Below are 14,020 nucleotides of genomic sequence, written 5' to 3'. Positions count from 1 at the left end.
TGGATGTAGAAGGTTAAAAGCTTTGCCAGTCTTTTTATAACCATCTACTTTCTTCCTAACAACTTCTTAAAGTTCCTCAGGCAGATCTAAGTTGATTAAATCATCTCATAAAGCCAGTGATATTTATGCTACAAGAAAGCACAAGTGAACACTAGTGGATTTCACATCAGTACTGTGTGACTCTGCTACACTGATCATTGGATAATTGAATGCCTTACCCAGATTAATTCAAATGTGTTTAACAAAAGGATGAGTACAGTAAAAATAGTAATTTTGTGAAATATTATTACAACTTCATCCTCCTGAGACACTGCATCCTCAAATGAGCACATAATATTTTAGTGAGGTTCTCTGAGACATGCCACACATTTCACCATGAACACTTTCTCTCCTTGGTCTTCAAAAATGTCTTATATTAATTTTGTGACACCCTTATGGAAATATGATAATATTTAGTAATTATAATTTAAATCTGACAAATTGTTTTACTGTGTGTCATAAATCGATATCTCAGGAAAATGTTATGGGGTTTCAAATCAAAATATTACTTTCTTTTATGAAACAGGACGTTGATTTCATACATGTCCTCATATGAGGACATCGGGACTAAAAGCATGTTAATTAAGCATTTTGGAAGACTTATCTTTAAACGATGTTTGGTAAAAACAAATCCTGAAAACGTACTCGGTTACTAAACGTAACCTCGGTTCTCTCTAGAAGAGCTCTCTCGTACTGCGTCTTAGCTAAGACGCTACGGGAAAAGTCTCTTTTCACGAAATACTGAAGCAAAAAATTATCCTTAATTTTGTATTTTTGTAAAGCGCATTTGCAGCAGTACACAGCCATAGACGAGACGGCTCGTTCGCTCATTGGCTTGTTCTGCGGCAACTGCACGGCCTATCGAGCGCAGGCTGATGCAACATCAGACCAATAAGGGCGCTTCGCGCCCTTCTTGCCACTTCCCGCCGTAACGGGTGTGGCCCAACCTATAAAAGGAGCTCGAAAAGGCTGACTCACCTGATTTATTGAGTGAATCGTGCGCACGGCAGAGAACGCAGTACTCGTTCGCTCTTCTAGAGAGAACCGAGGTTACATTTAGTAACCGAGTACGTTCTCTTACGAGAGCTCTCTCGTACTGCGTCTTAGCTAAGACGCTACGGGAACCCAATGTAAAACGCCGTGCGCGCAGGGATCACACACCTATAAACCTGAAGCAACACCCAGGATTTACAGTGCACCGTCACCTGAGGGACTCACAGAGAGTCCAGGACAGAAAAGGGGGAAAGCCCTCCGTCCCATATCTAGCAGCATCCGTAGATGCGGCAATATAACATCACACAGCCGAGGCAAAGCCTGACCAATGTGGCAATGCGGGTCTTACGCAATACTGCCCATATAACAGTCGGCAGCGCATAGCGCTCATGAACTCAGAATTCCCCTCAGGGCCCTGATTCGACTATACCGACAGCAGCCTTGCTTGCAAGGCGGGAACCTCCAGGTTATAGAACCTGATAAATGTAGACGGCGAGGCCCAACCTGCCGCCATACATATATCCTGCAAGGAGATCCCAGTAGACCACGCCCACGACGAGGCGACGCCTCTTGTGGGGTGTGCTCTGACGCCCAACGGGCACTGAAGGCCCCTGGAAGCGTAAGCTAACGCTATGGCGTCAACTATCCATCTGGATAGAGTCTGTCTCGTAACAGCCATTCCCTTGGAACGTCCACCGAACGAGACAACAGCTGCTCCGTCTGCCGAAAGGCAGCAGAGCGAGACACATAAGCTCTTAAAACCCTGACAGGGCAAAGAAGACTCAAGTCTCTATCCTCTCCTGACACCGGCAGGGCAGACAGGGCAATAACCTGAGCCCGAAACGGCGTGTTGAGGGATTTCGGCACATAACCGTGCCTAGGTTTGAGTATGACCCTTGAGTCATTAGGCCCAAACTCCAAGCACGACTGGCTCACCGAGAGCCAACAAGTATACTGTCTTGAACGACAGATGCTGAAGGCTAACCGATTGGATAGGCTCAAAAGGGGGACCCTTCATGGCCTCCAAAACCGCCGCGAGGTCCCACATAGGGACTGACAGAGGTCTGGGAGGATTCAGCCTCCTAGCTCCTCTGAGGAACCGGATGACCAAATCATTCCTTCCTATTGACTGACCGAGCGCTGTTTTCCCTCCTCAATGGCACTGGCCACGGGGCGACATCTGCTAACTGCATCAAATCTGGGAACCATGGTTGGTTCTTCCAAAGAGGTGCTACAAGCATTACTGAACATCTCGTTTCTCTCACCCGTTCTATCACCTGCGGAAGGAGGCAGACGGGAGGGAAAGCATAAAGCGGGCAGCATGGCCATTCCCATGACAGCGCGTTTTCGTTCTTGGAAAAGAACGCAGGGCAGTGAGCGTTTTCGTGGGACGCGAAGAGGTCCACCTCCGCCCTGCCAAATCTCTCCCACAACAGCCGGACTGTTTGCGGGTGCAGAGACCATTCGCCCGTAGGAACATTGCCTCTGGACAGCCTGTCTGGACCCAGATTCTGTAGCCCAGGCACATGCACTGCCCTCAGCGAACGCACGTTGCGCTGAGCCCAAACCAGGAGGCGTTCCGCTAGCCTGTACAGGTTTCGGGACCTGAGACCGCCCTGGCGATTTATGTAGGACACCACAGACATGTTGTCCGAACGGACTAAGACGTGGTGATCCTTGATTTGGGGACAAAAGCGCATCAGCGCGTTCTCCACTGCCAGCATTTCCAGACAGTTGATATGATGGAGCTTTTCCCGTTCTGACCATAGGCCAAAGGACGGTCTGCCCTCGAGCAGCGCTCCCCATCCCGAAGTGGAGGCGTCCGTCGACACCATCTTCACATTCGGGGAAGTCCCCAGGCTTACACCTGATCGGTACCTGCCGTTCGCTGTCCAAGGTGCCAGAGCTGTGACACAGCTCTGATTGACCTTGAGATGCAGCCGGCCAGACGCCCACGCTCTGCGCGGCACCCACGTCTTCAGCCAGAACTGCAGGGGGCGCATGCGGAGCAGGCCCAGCTGCAGAGCCGGAGATGCTGAGGCCATGAGGCCCAGCATCTTCTGACAGTGTTTGAGTGACACGGTCGCGCCGCAGCGGAAAGAACTCGCTGCGCGCTGAATGCCCATCACGCGCTGTGGTGACAGCCGCGCCGTCATGGAACACGAGTTCTGAACTATACCCAGAAACAGAATCGTCTGACTGGGGTTCAGCGAACTCTTCGCCCAATTGACACTGAGGCCGAGCTTCTCGAGGTGATCGAGTAAAACGGCCCTGTGATCCATGAGCTCCGCTCGTGATCGGGCCAGAACCAGCCAGTCGTCCAAATAATTCAGCACTCGCATGCCTCTCGTAAACATACGAGGAGCCACGGACAAGCCGAACGGCAGGACTGTAAACTGGTATGCCTGGCCCTCGAAGGCGAATCTCAAATATCGCCTGTGGTTTGACGCTGTCTGTATTTGAAAATACGCGTCCTTCAGATCTATTGACATGAACCAGTGCCCTCTGTGAATCTGCACGAGGAGCTTCCTGGTCGTAAGCATTTTGAAACTGCGTTTCATCAATGCCTTGTTCAGCTGTCTTAGATCCAGTATGGGCCTGAGACCCCCGTCTCTCTTGGGCACCAGAAAGTATCTGCTGTACAGCCCCCCTCGCTTTGAGCTTGAGACAAAGGCTCTACAGCCCCTTTGCTCAAAAGTTTTGATATTTCGGCCCGAAGTATGTGTGCTACTTCTGTTTTGACTGTAGTTTCGACGCGCGCTGAAAAGCGCTGAGGGCGTCGAAAAAAAAAACTGTAGCGAGTAGCCTCTCTTTATAATGCCTAGCACCCAATCCGAAACCACTGGAAGCGCTGACCATGCATCTGCATGAATGGCTAAGGGCTGGATGCGAAACTCGCTCTGTTGACTAGGCAAAGGCGGCGCTCGGGTGTGCTGCGCATTTGAGGCGGGGAGCGCGCTGATCACAGCGGGCAGATCGCTCCTCCTCGACCCCGTCCCGGCACTTAACCGACTGGGGGAAGGCTGAGCAGGTCCCGTGGGTCTCGATATGTCTGAGAGTAACTGTGGGCTGCATATGTGCACATTTACAACTTTCAACTCGCTGTCTGCCTGTGCAGAGCGTACGCGCACGGGCCTCGTTTTTACAGAAGCCACGCACCGTATGTGACATAGTGTATGTGGGCACTGGGGAGTGGGCACGTTTACTATGCGGCGCGTTTGACCGATCTGTGTCGATCTTATGTGCGCGAGCCCTGTGTGCAGGGCTGTGCTTACATGTGGAGATGGGCACTGAGGAGTGGGCATCATCACTGCATTTATAGCACCATCGGCCGTGGCCGGACGAGCATGCACGGGTTTCGTTTTTACAGAAACCACATGACGCTTGTGACATAGTAATTGTGGGCACTGAGGGGTGGGCACGCTTACTATGCAGTGTGCGCGATCGACTTGAGTCGCTTTTATGGGCGCAGGCCCTGTGTGCAGGGCTGTGCTTACATGTGGAGATGGGCACTGAGGAATGGGCATCGTCACTGCATTTATAGCACCATCGGCCGTGGCGGGACGAACGTGCACGGGTTTCGTTTTTACAGAAACCACATGACGCGTGTGACATAGTGATTGTGGGCACTGAGGAGTGGGCACGTTTACTATGTAGTGCGCGTGATCGACTTGAGTCGCTTTTATGGGCGCAGGCCCTGCGTGCAGGGCTGTGCATACATGTGGAGATGGGCACTGAGGAGTGGGCATCGTCACTACATTTATAGCACCATCGGCCGTGGCCGGGCACCAGAAATTACACCTTTTTCGGGAAATATCTGGGTAGCCGTGATAACGGTTTTTGTGTGCAGGCAAGCGGGCAACCGTACAGGCTTGCGCATTGCAAAAGACGCTGAAACAGTCACAATCTCTGGAAATGAAACAGCGGCGCGCTTAGGTGAGAGCCCGGCCACAGCGGAACTAGTACACCGGCGCTTCGATGAAGCAGCCATCGTGTGTAGTGCAGACGCAGCGTCATGCAGCATGCATAGATGGCTTTCCTAGGATGGCTTCGGGGCTCCCGGCATCACCGTAATCCTCTGCCGCGGTCCCCGCGGCGCGGGGCGACGCCCGGTAGAGCGAGAACGGGGGTCTCGAGCTGCGTTGCTGAAGCTGTTGTGATAACGGCTTTTGTGTGCAGGCAAGCGGGCAACTGTGCAGGCTTGCGCGTTGCAGAAAACGCTGAGAGAATAAGAAATGAGGCGGGCTTTGAGAAGTACGCTCATCCAAAAGGAACATACCATCCAGCCGGGAACGAGAGGGGGGGGGGGGGGCGCTGGTGCAGACCACTCGCGGCCGAGACACGTCGCGGCCAACGCGAGCACTCGCCCCGGCTCCTTCTCGATGTCAGTTCGTCTGCTGGGTTTCTGAGCAGAAGGCGCGAGATCCTCGGAGCTCGCCCAGCCCTCACTGCCCGAAGCTAGCAGAGAGCGCGTGTCCTCTTCCCCCGACGCGGCCCTGAGATCGACTTCCTCGGACGACGCGCCGGCAAACAGCGGGCGCTGCCCACCGGGAAGCGATGCAGGGGGGGCCGGTGAAGCAGGGCGAACCGGCGAGCTCGGTTGAGCTGAAGACGGTCCCGGAATCCGCTGGAAGCGACGCTTTTACGGCGCATCAGCGCAGCGCAGAATGCAGGCTCAGAGAAAAAGGCCAGGCGAGTCCTCAGAGTCACCATGGCAACAGCTCGCAGTGAGGGCATCCGCCGTCAGCGAGCGCGAGCGCGAGCTAAGAGCTTGTAACACTCCAAAGAGAAAGGAAAACTTGAAATCGCATCATATGACCCCTTTAAATATGCTAATTTGGTGCTCAAGTAATGTTTCTTTTTTATTTTCAGTGTTGAATGAATGTTTTTATGTAAACCATGCTACTTTTTTTCCAGAGTTCTCTAATAAATTATATATTTTCTACAATTTTGATGTTCAACTTCCTTCAATAGTATATTCACCTTTAAAGCAAATATCTGACAAAAGGCAAATGCACTCATAGCCAGACACTTTTAAACCACAGCTACAGTATATGCATTAAAACAGCAAATCTGATTGAAAGGTTTTGGTTCTCCTGTTTTTTATTCCTCTGCTTAAATCTGTGGATTGTTTTTATGAGCAAGAAGAGCTTTTGGGTTTTTCAATTATGGCTTGGCTGGCAGTGATTGTTTTGAAAGATGCAAACCCTTTATCACTGGGGACTCGTGGGTGTGCGAAATCTTGTGCTACATGTTGATGATATTTGATTAAAACAAGAAACACTGAGATTTTCAGCTGCCTCATCGATCTTGTGTTTGGAACAACTCTCGTCATTGTATGTACGTGTAGTGCTTTTCCCCATTTTTACCTTTTTCCTGAGGCATGCTCCTACTGTAGATATTGTTCAAATGCATTAGTTCTGTGAGGATCCATCAAATATCAGTAATGACTTTGTGCCATGAGCAGAATGCCTTTTTTGCTTTCAAATAGCTGAATATATAAATCCATCAATGTTTGATTTCTTTGTATTTATTTTTCCTTATTGTTTCTTCTTCTTGCACCCATCTGCTTGTGATTAGTCGAGAGCTGGATTATTGTAAATGAACATCAGGGAAGTTTGTGTGGCACAGTGTGACAAGCAACTTGGAAGTCATGTCTTCTCCAAAGAGCTTGTTGTCAGCCTGTCTTCCATCACTCATTCCTTACCGCAGTATATTATCTTCAGTGTGCTGGCAATCTTGAAGCTCACAGACCTGCAGAGAAGCTCTTATACTTGTCACCCCCTCAACATAATGGAGATTTGCTGGGAGCACATTTGACATGAGTTTGACTGGCACGTCTTGACTTCAGAGATGTTTTTCATAGTAAAGCTTCTGGATTTAGTAACGTGAGAATTAAACGTATATGAATAATGCATTTCTCTAGCCATGTAATCCATTGATTATTCATTTATATTGCTCGGGAGTGCATAAGAAGTAATCACACACTGTCCAGAGATGAACAGGCTTTTTTAAACAACTGAAAAGCCCAGTGCAAGCTCACGATAGAGTGCGTAACAACAGCACAGATGGACTGATGTGGAATGACCGTATGTTCCCAGAATATCTAAGAAACTCGAAAGAATCTTCTACAAACTCATCACTCCTGTATTATTCAGTCCCATCTGGGCTGCCACTTGCCAAATGTTTGCTTTGGTTAAAATCACCATTTGGTTTTTTTCCTTAACAGTTGGTCCTCTATAAAGTCTGCGTACTCCAATGTGCCAGACATTAAGAATAAAACACCCTGAGGACTTCAAGCTATTTACACAGGAGCTGGTCATTGTTGCTGGATAAGCAGGTGAAGGGAGCATGCACAATTTAAAATCATAGGTTAGATCATCAGAATGGTAATGATTTATTTTGTCAATTAATTAATCAGATATTAGGGTAAGGTTTAGGGTTTCAGTAACATCAGCTTGTCATGATCCTCTGATTTCAGAGGTACAGTAGCTTAGGTCTAGGACTGTGATTGTTCAAAAGGATGTTTTTTTGCCAAGATAAAATATATAGTTGATAAGAGCATGGCCCAGCATAGATTGGCAAGCACCTCCTGGCAGGATTCAGCTGTACACCTGCATCATAAGGTCAAGGGCTACTTGTTTGAAAATGGCAGCACACAATCTTTGAGGGCAGGTTGTTTGGAAGAGGTGATAAAGAGGCTGTCTGTGTGTAGCTGGAGCAGTCTGTATCAGCTAGCTTCGATGCTTTTTCTGCCTGTGCAGTTTTACTCAAAACTGAACAGTGATTGCAATTGCAGGGAGTTAGCGCTCTCTGTAATCATCACATGTTCAGGTAGACAGCATCCACAGCATTTTGTAAGCTGAGAAAATTACTGTTGTCCTATAGCTGATTAAATGCTGGGATGATTCCCGAAACATGAATAATAATCATGAAATGCCAAAAAAACACTTGTGTTTTACTTATTTTTTGCAATGATTTTTATTTTAAATCTGTAAATTATTTTTTAAATTACAGTCTATGATTGAATTTGTGCTTGTATGATGTATTAAAATAGTTTGTTAAAAGTATGATCTTTTGGTTTTTGAATTTGAGACCTTTTTTCTCACCCACGTTTATCATTACTCTACCAGCGAGCAATGATGCCATTAAAAAGTTTTTTTTTTTAAGTTCCCTGTTTATAGTGTGTCATTTATTGCATTTTTTTCACTTCATTTTATCTTTGGTTTTCCATTTTTATTTTTTACCCATTTTATTTTGACATTTATTTATCATTATTTTCATACACATATACTACCATTCCAAATATTGGAGTTAGTTTATTTTCACACATTAAAATTATCAAAAGTGACAGTAAAACATTTATAACATTACAAAAGTTTTCTGTATCAAATCTCTGAAGGATCATGTGACACTAATATCTGATAAAACTAATAGATGCTGGAAAACTCAGCTTTGCCATTACAGGAATAAATTATTTTCAGTATTATTTCAAAATATTACTACTTTTTAAACCCATAAATTCTCAAGAAGCTCAATTCTTGAACAGTACCATGTATATGCATATCTAAAAAACATGTAACTTTTAAAGTACCATTACATGTAATTAAGGTGGAAAGACAAACTTTCTGGCCCCTTAGCTAATTCATCCTAACACCAACTCTTTTTGCAAGTAGTCTCTGCCAGTGCAGTGCTGAGTTGCGTTCCAAATCATTGCCGACCATCAAGCAGAGTGTGACTAAAAGAAGGAAGGAGGCAGGGAAACAGAAGGATATATTGGCAGACTGGATATACTCAACAGGCCCAGCAATATCTTCCCCTCACAGAAAGTAATTACACCGCTGTCAGCCAAAAAAGTAAACAGGGGTGTCAACAGCACCGAAGTCTGCATGGATGCTTGTTTGCCTTGGATGCAGCTGCACTGTAAATCGATGCTTTGCTTCTGTTGGATGCTCAGGGCTGCAAACCGAGACCCACGAGCTGTACAAATCAAAAGGTGTCAAAAAATGGCCCTCAGCATTTGGTGTCTCTTAACAGTCAAAGTCTGAGTTGTATTTTGGCTTAAATGCCTTATCCCACATTCTGTATCTATTCATATTATATGAGCTGAAAACCAGATATGTGGAGCATATATGGCAATTTATTATTTTATGAATATGCACCACTATATTTTAACGCACCTTTACATTCAGAAGTGGACCTAGAAACATAGAAAAGAATGATCTCAGCGATCGTAATCTTGTTATATGGCCCTGGAAAAGTAGAAGACTTGATTCTGATTGGTCAATCACTGCATTGTTGCTCTATTTATCTATTTATTTATCTATTCTTTTTGACATTCCATTGACATTATGGTGTTTTAGGTTCCAGGTTCAATCAGTGGTAGGGCACAAGGTTACATGTAACCCGTAGAGTTACAAGCACCATGGTACTCACACGCAAAACACTTTGTCTGTACAATTAATGTAGCATAAACTGTCAACAGTTAATGAATGCCCTTTATCTGTTTGACAAACACTCACCTATGCTCTCCTTCTGTCTGCCAGCTATGCAAATGTGAAGAAATGCAGTAATGAAGGACGTGCGCTGATGCAGCTGGACTTCCAGCAGTTCCTGATGAAGCTGGAGAAGCTCACCGACCTCAGACCAATTCCAGACAAGGAGTTCGTAGAGACCTACATCAAGGCATACTACCTTACCGAGAATGACATGGAGCAGTTCATCAAGAACCACAGGGTAAGATGGGTTACACCTGACAATAGGTTTAATAAATTTAGCTAATTCCTGCAATCAAAACAATTAAAGTCAAGTAAAAACACATCAAATCAATTGCAATCAAGACTAAATTAACTCAATATTAAATATTTTTATACAGTATATAGAGTGAAAGATGGATATAATTATCTTAAATTGATTTACCTAAATTGTAAAATGTAAATATTTTTATAAAAGGTAAATACAGGTAAACTATTAACTCAGAAATAGTAAAAGGCCAATGACAAATAATGAGGACATGTACCATTTTACCTGTATTCCTTTTATGAATTATTATATTTAATATTTAAATATTTATATTTAATAAATGTTTATATTTAAAATGACATTCATTTTATTTTATAGAAATATATGACACCAACACATGATAGCAAACCATATGTCTCCCTATATATTTTACTATGTGAGAAGTTTGTAGTGATACTACAAAATAATAATAGTTTTGAATTGATTCAGGAAAGCATATTCACATTTTGATCTTATTCACAGAAAGGAATCAGACTTACCCAATCTGGCAACGTTTGCTTCTAAAACTTTAAATCAGAGATCTTTTTTAAAGCATCCCTGCATTAAAACTTTAGTTCTTGCAAATCTCAAAGCTTATCTGATTTAATATCACCATCAAAACTGATGTGTTTTATATATCATGCAGCACTTGATTCCAATTTAAATGTTAAGAAAAAGCACTGCTTAGTAAAGCATCTCATGCAAATCATGCTTTAACTCATTAAAATGATGTAAGGCATCTCTAGTAGAGATTTATCATGAGTTTGTTTTGTGTTTGACCAGGAGTACTCTATGAAGCAGCTGACTAACCTGGTCAATGTCTGCCTCGGGTCCCACATCAACAAGAAAGCACGACAGAAACTCCTCGCAGCTATCGATGACATTGACCGGCCGAAAAGATAAATAAATGTCACCAAACTCCACAGAAAAAACACCCACACCTTCACAGTTTCTTGTCCAGTATCTATTTTCACGCACGCCCTGCATTTTTTAACCATGTAAACGTTTGCGGTTTCTGTTAACATTTTATTATGAATGTAAGCAGGACGTGCTCTGACTACATATGAAGCAGTCATTTGAAGGGCTGTTAAGGATAATGAAGGTGTTATCACTTGAATCACAACACAAATGAATGACTCATGCGCTATCAAACAGTAATTTAAACATAGCTGTGGCTAAGCGACCATGTTCTTCTGCCATATTTCCTTTTTGAGTTATTTGTGCTAGATCTGCATTTTAAAGGGATACCAATATTCCCTCTAACACACTGAGACTCCATCTCTGACACTGTACACAAAAAGCAAGTTGCTTTCCTCGTCTGGTTTTGACAGGTCACTGTCATTTCGCTACTGTAGCTGTGTGTCACTGGTCTCACCCTGTTACAGATTTCAGAGACGTATTGAAGTGTTGTCATTTGTCATGAAACACATTTGTGCAGGAATGTGATAACGTATATGTTAATAGTAATAATAGAGGAAGACTCTAAAAAAGTCCCGAAACCTTCCTGTTAGAAAGTGATAAAACTGTTTATTTCTGATACCGTATGTCTGAAATGCAGAGAAACTGTATTTCTTAGGCTGAAATGTGTTGCTTTGTATGTGGTTACTAAATTTGTATAATACTATTCAGCTGTACCAAGTTGAAGGCAAGGTCGCACAATAAATACACTAGCATTTTTGCGAATGATATTTTATAATTTGATTTTTTTTTTTTTTGTGGTATGAAAACCTATTACAATACACCAGTGTATTCAGTCCACTAGTCGACATTTGAATACATTTTGATGTTCAAGTGTGCTGAATCCTTACATTAAAAAAAACATATTGGCTGAACGCAATCTGTGTGCTCAGTGAAATTGAAAAATGAATTCTCTGATCTGAATCCCTGAACATGCCTCTGTTTCTCGCTCTATTCTAGCTGTTAGAAGTTAGCGTAGGACTGGACTCTCCCTCCGGAGCTCTCGTAATGCAGTCAGCAGAAGAAAATCTCACCACCATTTATAGAACCTGCTCGGATATTTTTAGCAGCTTTGCGGTTTTTTTTGTGTTTTTTAATACAAGTACACCACATGCTCCACTTATCAAGCTCATTGATCAACAGTAAGCTTATCAGCAAACATTACAAATCCTTTTTTTTATTCTTTAACAACTTTCCACAGTGACATATTACCCTTCAGGTATGTTTTTTTTTCCCATGCGCTGTGCAGTTCCCTTTAATCCTCTATAGGAAGTGAAGCTTTAGCACTAATTAATTGGCTGTTGTGCTGCACTTTAAATAGCTTGCTTGGGATGGAGCGCATATATTGATTTGGCCGTGACTCATTGTGAGTAGGAGGCATTTTTATGTTTTTTTAATGGCCAGCAAGGGGGCCGTCTGGAAACCATTGTGATTTAAAACATCAGAGGACAACCTGAGAGAACATCCTCTCACACCTTCATAACCATGCATAGCAGTTTATCGGTCACTGAAATGCATAGAATTTCTCCTATGAACTAGTAACACTCATTCATAGTGCTGGTTGTTTCATCCTGTGCTATTTTTAGGTTATTTTATTTTACTATTAATCCAGTAGTCTTGATCCAATCTACTTGAAAGTTAAAAAAAACAAACAAATGTAGATGGTTCTCTTTCCTAAAAACATCAAAAATACCTCTCATTTATCAAATAAAACCAATTCAGCTATTTAATAATGCAAACATAAAAAAACTCTTAACCCATATCAGCATGACTGCCTGCTTCAGGTTCTGCAATAATTTGACGCATTCAGCGTTCTGTACTGAAAGTATAAGAAGAACAACACCATCACATTTGCATATACTGTATAATAATTGCAATTTATCTTCTTTCTAACATCTGTTTGTATACTTAATTATGGTTGGTCTTATTACTTGCATACATTTAAGCATCTATATCTGTCAGAATCAACTTCTAAAACAGAATTTTACCTAAAAAAAACCCAGAATTATTATTTTTTTCTGCCTTGCAAGCCCAGAAAATGCAAATGTAGAAGTTAGTGTAGTACTGTATCTGTTGCAAATACTCACATTAATGGAATGGATTCGGACACATTTTGCAAAGCCGTCTCTGTTAATTTATGTCATAATGTAAGTATGTCTACTTCACGCTGTTTTATCAGAGGAGATTTTTCACAGTGTTCTGGGTATATTCTGGAGCATTTCATTACTGTCATGGCTGCAATTCCTCTAAGGTGAACCTGCTTGAATGACACCACAATCTGAATCTTCCTGAAAAGCATAATGGATTGTGGGGAATAATTAGCTGTTAAAGGGATAGTTCACCCAAAAATTAGCTTTTTTTTGTCATCATTTACTCACCCACATTTCTTTATTCTGTTGAACAGAAAATACGATATTTTGTAGAATGTTGGTATTGTTACAGTGTTAGTTCAGTAAATATATTGTTTGTTACAGTTATTTTACTAGTATGCAAAATGTGTTCTTATTAGCCAATCGGATTTGGTTACGTCATTACGTAGGGGTTAGTTCACTGCTTGTTTACGTTTAGCATGAGATGCTCGTAGGCTCCGGTGCGGATGGTTGTAGATAAACCCATCAGCGCTGGACAAGAGCACAGAACCCCCGTTGCTGTAAAGTTGTGACTTAATAAGTGAAGTAAAGTTCCTGAACGTACTCTCTTTGTTGTGTGCTTCTCTTCACGCCTCCACGGACACTGGGAAACCAACACGAGAAAGCACAACAGTATCCAAACAGTTCAGGGTCAGGTTTGGATCAAACTACAGGGAAAGTAAATAATGACAGAATTTTCTTTTTTGGTGAACTAACCATTTTATGGCCTTGTCCACACTAATATGCTTTCATTTGAAAACATCTTTTTCTCTCTGTTTCGGCCGTCTGTCGACAATGAGATGGAGCTTCGGTTTACAAAAACAAAGCTTGTTGAAAACGGTCCCCAAAGTGGATAAATTTCAGTTTAAATTATAAGAGGTTTTACATATGCGCAGCATGGTGAATTTAGAGTTTTCCTACATTTTAGTGTGGAAAGGAAAGTTTTAGAGAATGGTTAAAAACACTAATGTGGACAGAGAGCGTTTTGAAATAAAATCGGATTAATGTAGATATATGGATCTGGACTTTGAATTTTTACTGGCAATAGTAGCCCTAGAAGTGCCATTGGGATGCTCATTTCAACATACTACAATTTGGGACACATAATTAAAAATTGTAAT

General features: G+C 43.2%; 1 protein-coding gene across 3 annotated transcripts in view; it reads left to right on the top strand.

Moving 5' to 3' along the window:
* vps50 (VPS50 EARP/GARPII complex subunit) overlaps nucleotides 1-11,650 on the top strand; it is a 136,599-nt gene extending 124,949 nt beyond the window's left edge. For 2 of the 3 annotated variants that reach the window (XM_059556447.1, XM_059556446.1), the window contains 2 exons: nucleotides 9,579-9,768; nucleotides 10,597-11,650. In XM_059556447.1, the coding sequence (XP_059412430.1) occupies nucleotides 9,579-9,768; nucleotides 10,597-10,716 (310 nt within the window). In that variant the 3' untranslated portion in view covers nucleotides 10,717-11,650. Of the gene's footprint in view, nucleotides 1-9,578; nucleotides 9,769-10,596 lie in introns of those variants that run through there. The other variant, XM_059556448.1, reaches the window with a different exon arrangement.
* Nucleotides 11,651-14,020: the final 2,370 nt, after the last annotated feature.

This window comes from Carassius carassius, chromosome 8 (assembly GCF_963082965.1).
Source record: "Carassius carassius chromosome 8, fCarCar2.1, whole genome shotgun sequence".
NCBI lineage: Eukaryota > Metazoa > Chordata > Actinopteri > Cypriniformes > Cyprinidae > Carassius > Carassius carassius.
Note: the sequence above shows the minus strand (reverse complement) of the source record. Positions and strands in the feature narration are given on the sequence as shown.